The following is a 7,214-nucleotide window of genomic DNA, read 5'->3' as shown; positions in this document are numbered from 1 at the left end:
GGACTTTTAAGGGTTGTAATGGGGCTAAGGGGGTGATAATGTGGCTAACAAGAAAAGGATAAAGGTAACAAAATATGAGAATAATCAAATTATTAAAAGATCAAGACACACAAATTTTTTTCTCTTTTTCTCTTTTTTTTTTTTTTTTGAAGAAAATGGGAGAAGGAACTTTACAACTATTCACCAATGCTAGCATATAATTTTGAAGCTTTTAGAGGGACTACATAAAAACATTGACTTTGAATTATAATTATCCCTTTCAATTCACCCCCAAACTCATTTCTTTGTGTATTTGAGTGGTGAATTACTTTACATACCATAATTGAATTTGCTAGCTTTTTTTTTTTACTTTAGCCACTTCTCCCAACTAATTGTTATTATTATTATTATTTTTTTATATTTTTTTTTATGTGTATCTATCACTCAAAGAATTATTCTCATAGAGGGTAGGTAGGTGTTTGGGTTTATGGCTAGGTAGTAATGTGGGTTCCAAAGGAATAAGAGGGATAAATGTAGGCTCAAATTGGTTCCAAAGGGAAATTTTGAAGTGAGGTTGGCTAAGGCTAAAATATGGGTTTAAAATTCAAAGAATGCCTAAATCATTTCTTTTTTTAAGTGCATGCTATGATTTCGCCTTGAAAGGTTTAGAAAGATTGTTCTAGGATTGGTGAGACATCAATTAGCTACTTCTCACCCTAGAGTTTTCTCTAAGCACTCAAAGTCAATGCAATAGATTGGGTGGCCCTTGGCTAAGAAGATATAAACTCAAGCAAGAATTTAATAACTTTGCACCTATCCAAGACTTTCAATCCATCAAACCCTTCTAAAAGTAAGCTTAATTGCTCTTTAAAGCAACTCTCAATCCTCTAAGGACAAGGTAAAAATTTGTTTTTATGATATGCATGATCCTAAAATGAATGCATAAATCAAATTAAAACTAAATGTAATCTATATGAAAACTATATGCAAATGTATGTATATGGGTATAGACATGTGTGTGGTATATGTATAAGTGTATGGATTATCTATATATGGATGAATGAAATGCAATAAATGAATAAAAGAAAATTTTAAAAAATTTGCAAAAATTTTGCCTTCACCCCCAAACTCAAATGAAACATTGTCCTCAATGTTTAAAATGAATGCAAAGATGGGTAAAATTGTGAGAATTGCTAAATTATTGAAATTTATACAATTGGGGATTAAATCAATATAAGCTCAAGAATTCCAAAATTAGCTCAAAATGATATTAACAATGAAGCTTTAGAGAGAAAAATGTGAAAAAGTATCCCAAAATGTATGAGTTTACGCTGCTTAAGATGTTGCTTAACCTGTTGCGTAGGGTAAAGCGAAAGCATAAGCATTGGCAACATACCATAAGCATAAATGGTAAAAGGGAAGCTGTTACCTCCAACTGATGTGAAACAATTGTGGCTCAAAGAAAGTTTGTGCAACTCATCAATGTCAACAAAATTAGGATTGAAGAAAAGATAAAGTGCTAAAATAATGGTCAAGAAAATGAAATAGTGTAAAGAAATAAAATGTAACAGTTAAATCAAAAATTAAACTAAGAAACATTCACAGAGTATTTATGTCCATATCAGAAGATAAAATGAAATAAAGTAAACTAAGGGAAAGAAGTGCAGAGATAATAATAAAAACTAAGTACCGAAATATTACAACCATGACCAAAGTTTGAAAATTAAAATAAACAGATTACAAAATAAACCTAAAACAGAAATTAAAATCACTGCATCGATCAAGTTCTGCTATCAAGCCTTTGTTGTCGTGATCGTATCCGCCGCAGTTCGCAAGAGGTTCATTATGATCCAAGCTTCGTAAGGCTTCCAAGTTTTCTGTTAAGTCTTTCATTTCTTGAAACATGGCTTGGCCCCAATGATATAAATTGTTGTAGGATTGGGCCAGTTTGTTGTAAAGCTCCAGCATTTGAAGTTGATGTTGCTTCTGTTCTTTTTAAGAGATAAAAATCTCTTTTTAAGTTTCTTTTCTAGCTTCTTCTTTTGGTTAACCTGCTCTTGACCCATGGCTTCAATTTTGATTTCTAAGTTTTTCAAGGAAGCAAGAATTTCTGTGGTATCAGGTGAGGGAGCAGATGGTTGGATGGAAATTTGTTATCCTGGATTCCAAGGATTTTAAGATGGATAACATGTCTCACGAGAAGTGTGGGGTAGAGGTTGGTTGTGGTTCTGCAGCTGCAAAAGTGGTGGGGTTTTCGTGAGTCGGGTGTCGTGGTGTCAGAATAGAGCATATGTGTGGCCTATTTTCTCACAAACATCCATATGCAGCAACATGGTGTCAGTTTATGTATGATTCCCCGTAAACCGGCAAAGAATTTATATAGACTAGCATCAAAGCTAAATGATTTTGCTATGGCGCTTATATACCCCCAAAAACAATACTACCTTTAGTATGCTTGGTGACAATTTGGTGCCAATGAGTAGCTATGAAATGGGTCAGATTTACTTGTTTTCTCTCCTTCATGCACCACAATAGAAACAAATCCCCAAAGACCCACAATATCATATCGTGTCCCCTTCCTAAAACAAAGGTAAGTAATGAACCTATGGAGGTATTTCAATACATGGTCAACTATCCTAGAGGCTTTGCAGTCCTCTGTATATAATAAACTCCAAAAGGTGAAATATCTTTCCGCACTGAACAGGTCATAAATGCTTGTCGCCACTCAATGTTTTTATACCCCGAATCCTGAAAACCAAAAATGGCATTCAAAGCACCTATGTCTAACTCCCTATCAATTCCAGCACATCTAAAATATATCATATCTTTATGTTCAGGCACTGTTGGTTTGAAACTCAACTTTAGGGAACTCAAAAATTCGAGGGTTAAATCCTTGTACACTGGCTCCCTAATTTTAGCAAAATCAATCCAGCTAATAACATCCAAATAGGCAAATACAGAGTCATAAATGCCTAATTCTTTCAAAATCTGCTCATCCATATACTTGTTCGCCAAAATAGTTTTAGAAAGCAATTTCTCATAGGCCTTTTTCATATCCATATCCCTAAAAGCCCAAGGTAATGGAGAAATTACCTCCTCTATAGTATCTGCAGATGACGCAGGTGCTGGAGAATGTAAGGGAGACTGGGTTACTGGTGTTTGGACCGCTGGTGCTGGGGTTTGCGAGGAGGACCTGGTCCTTTTGCTAACTGGTTCAGAGGACTGAGGTGGAGAGTTTAAGTCGAAAGGGACAGAGGGTACTCGTTTCCTTTTTCCGACAAGGGTTTCTTTGAGTCTACCTGCGGCCCTTTTTGTTTTTCCTTTTGTTTTTGTTTGGGTAGGAACAGGGTCAGGCGTTGGTTCTGGGGAATGGGTGTCGGTAATTGGTATTTCATTTGGCGGCTCAGATTGCGGCGAGAGGGGAGTCGGCGGAATGAGAGGTGGTATTTGGCTTGGAGGCGGGGGCGGTGACTGAGGTGGTGGTGATTGTGGTAATGGCGGACTGGGGCTGGGGTTAGGGTTTGTGGGTAATGAGGATGGAGTACCCATTTTAGATTTGACAGAATGTCGAAGTACTCTGAGTTTGGGTTTGTGAGAGGACCACATTTTGGTTCTTACCATTTTAATGAAAAGGATGAAACCTTTCGGCTTCCTGTAAAAATTTTGCCGGAAAAAATGGCGTGAGGAAGGAAGTCGACGAGGTTTATCGGGAGTGTTGGCGAGGTTTTTGGAAAATTGGCGAAATGTCGGGCCTTTTAAAATGTGGGGTAGACATGTGGTATTTTGGGCCATGCTTAGGGTTAGGCATAAGGTTCAGCAGGTTGCTTAAGACTTTGCTTGACAAGCAATGTCATCAAGAAGTTTCAAGGTGTTTTGGGCAAAATTGTGGTTTTGCTTACCAAAATCACCCAAAAGTTATGGAATGCCATTGTAACCTCAATAGCTACCAAATACACACAAACACCATAAAATTTAGGGATTTAGTTCATCTCTCTCATAACTTACTAAGCATAGCACATGTTCATTTAGCTTTTGCAATCATTGTTCATTTTAGGCACCAATTGTGACTATCATTTTGCACATTTAAATGAAATGGTCTCCTTTCTAAACTTACACCAAAAGCATATTTTCAAGCAGATTTGCATAAGTTCCAATCAACCAAGAATTGCAGAAAAATGTAGAAATTGACCTTTTAGCAAAGATGAACAAGAGCAAAAATCATAGATTGCGTAAATTAGCAAAGAATTCCAACAAAAGCATGCAAATTCCTATCGACTACAAAATTATATATACACTAAAAGGTGAAACTTAACAAACATTATTTTTGCACTTTAATAAAGCTCTCATCACCCTAAATATCAAAATTGATCCTCATTCAAGTTGCATTTCACATAATTTACACAAAACACAAAATCAAACATATGCTATCAAGTAGACTGTAATATCAGCAATTTAGCACAAGTTTAAAGGTGTTATCGTTTCACGTGCAATCGCATAAAGTGCAGAATGTTGCTTATACTTGCTTCCCTTTAATTCTTTGTTTTTGCAACAAGTGTAAACTTGCCCAATCTTTATGAATTACCTACAAAAGATAAACAAATGTCACTTTTGAGATTAATGAGGGTGAAAACTGAAAGTGAAATGAAATGGAAAATTAATGAACTATAAAAGGATACGCTTGGGTTGCCTCCCAAGAAGCGCTTGTTTAAGGTCTTAAGCTTGACCTTCCACTCCAATTCTCCTAAGTATCCCTGACTGGAGAACCAAGCCATGAAACCTCTACAAATTTTTGCGTGGGTTCTCCAACAATATAATGTTTTAATCTCTGCCCATTAACTTTGAAAGTCCCTGAGGTCTCATTGCTTATCTCAACAGCTCCATAGGGGTATACTTTTATAACAGTGTAGGGCCCTGACCATCTTGACTTCAATTTTCCTGGAAATAACCTCAACCTAGAGTTGTATAGAAGAACAACATCACCTTCTTGAAATTCTTTCCTCCTAATATGCTTATCATGCCATCTCTTAGTTCTTTCCTTGTAAACCTTGGCATTTGCATAAGCATCCAATCTAAGCTCCTCAAGTTCATTTAGTTGCAGCATTCTTTTTTCTCCTGCAGTTTTTAAGTCAAAGTTCAGTGTCCTTATGGCCCAATATGCTCTATGCTCCAACTCCAAAGGTAAATGACAAGCCTTCCCATAAACCAATCTAAATGGGGTAGTTCCGATAGGGGTTTTAAAGGTCGTCTATAGGCCCAAAGAGCATCATCTAACTTTAGTGACCAATCTTTCCTCGAACAATTCACTGTTTTCTCAAGAATTCTTTTCAGCTCTCTATTGGAAATCTCCACTTGACCACTAGTTTGTGGATGGTAGGGTGTTGCAACCTTATGCTTCACACCATATTTTTGCAATAATCTTTCAAATTGATGGTTGCAAAAATGAGAACCTCCATCACTTATAATGGCACGTGGAGTTCCAAATCTTGTAAAAATGAACTTTTTAAGGAATTTAATCACAACTCTTACATCATTAGTTGGAGATGGTATAGCTTCAACCCATTTGCTCACATAATCTACTCCAACTAAAATGTATTTGTGTCCCAAGGATGATGGAAAGGGTCCCATGAAATCAATGCCCCATACATCAAATAATTCCACTTCCAATATATTTTGGAGGGGCATTTCATCTCTCTTTGAGATATTACCCATCCTTTGACACCTATCACATGCATTTACAAACTTCCTCACATCCTTAAACATGTGTGGCCAAAAGAACCCCGCTTGAAGAACTTTTTCTCAGCTTTTGTCACACTCATATGACCCCATAAAGTGAAGAATGGCAATCTTTGATAACATTCCCTATCTCCTCATCACTAAACATCTTCTAATCAGCCCATCTCCACATTTCTTGAACAAAAATGGTTCTTCCTAATCATAATCCTTCACATCAAAGAGAAATTTCTTCTTTGTCGCCATGTTAAATCAGTGGAAGGATTCCACACACTAGATAGTTCACAAAATCTGCATACCAAGGGGTTTTGTATTCATGATTACTAACAATTGCTCATCAGAAAATAATCATCTATTGGGGCTCTTTTCCTGCATTGTCTCCTTGTTCTTGCCTCAATCTAGACAGATGATCCGCTACCACATTTTCTACTCCTTTCTTATCTTTAATTTCCAAGTCAAACTCTTGAAGGAGTAACACCCACCTTATCAATCTAGGTTTAGCCTCTTTTTCTCAAGGAGATACTTGATAGCCGCATGATCTGTGTACACTATTACCTTAGACCCCACAAGATAGGACCTGAATTTGTCTCATCGCAAATACTACCGCCAAAAACTCTTTCTCTGTAGTAGAGTAATTTATTTGAGCATCATCTAAGGTCCTACTTGTATAGTATATTGCATACACCTTCTTATCTTTCCTTTGTCCCAAAACAGCCCCAATGGCATAATCACTAGCATCGCACATTAACTCAAAAGGTAATGACCAATCGGTGGTCGCATAATAGGAGCAGATATCAAAGCTTCCTTTATCCCGCAAAAGCATTCATACAATTAGTATCAAAATTAAATTCCACATCTTTACTCAATAAATTGGTAAGAGGTTTAGAAATCTTAGAGAAATCCTTGATGAATCTCCTATAAAATCCAAAGATGCCCCAAGAAACTCCTCACTCCCTTCACGTATGTTGGGGTGGCATTTTCTTAATAATTTCTACCTTTGCTTTATCCACCTCAATACCCCTGTTTGACACAAGATGTCCCAAAACAATTCCTTCTTGTACCATAAAATGGCACTTTTCCCAATTCAAAACTAAATTGAACTCTTCACATCTCTGCAAAACTTTAGACAAGTTAGATAAGCATTCATCAAAAGATTTACCATACACGTAAAAATCATCCATGAACACTTCCATAATATCCTCAATCATGTCGTAAAATATGGACATCATACATCGTTGAAATGTAGCAGGGGCATTACATAGTCCAGATGGCATCCTTCGATATGCAAAGGTACCATAAGGACATGTGAAGGTAGTTTTATCCTGATCATCTGGGTGAATAGGATCTGAAAGAACCCTGAATAGCCATCCAAATAGCAAAAATAAGAATGATGAGCTAGTCTCTCAAGCATTTGATCTATAAATGGTAATGGAAAATGGTCCTTTCTAGTTGCCTTATTCAATTTCCTATAATCTATACACATTCTCCATCCAATTCTGATTCTT

General features: G+C 36.6%; 1 protein-coding gene across 1 annotated transcript; it reads right to left on the bottom strand.

The window, feature by feature from the left end:
- Positions 1–2,610: 2,610 nt before the first annotated feature.
- LOC131182896 (proline-rich receptor-like protein kinase PERK2) lies at positions 2,611–3,528 on the bottom strand. Its single transcript, XM_058152267.1, has 2 exons — positions 2,984–3,528; positions 2,611–2,911 (listed from the first exon to the last, which is right to left on the bottom strand). Exons 1-2 carry the CDS (start codon positions 3,526–3,528, stop codon positions 2,611–2,613), a joined length of 846 nt encoding a protein of 281 aa, XP_058008250.1.
- Between the last annotated feature and the right edge of the window lie 3,686 nt (positions 3,529–7,214).

This window comes from Hevea brasiliensis, chromosome 9 (genome assembly GCF_030052815.1).
Source record: "Hevea brasiliensis isolate MT/VB/25A 57/8 chromosome 9, ASM3005281v1, whole genome shotgun sequence".
Lineage (NCBI taxonomy): Eukaryota > Viridiplantae > Streptophyta > Magnoliopsida > Malpighiales > Euphorbiaceae > Hevea > Hevea brasiliensis.
This window is presented reverse-complemented; position numbering and strand designations above follow the sequence as displayed.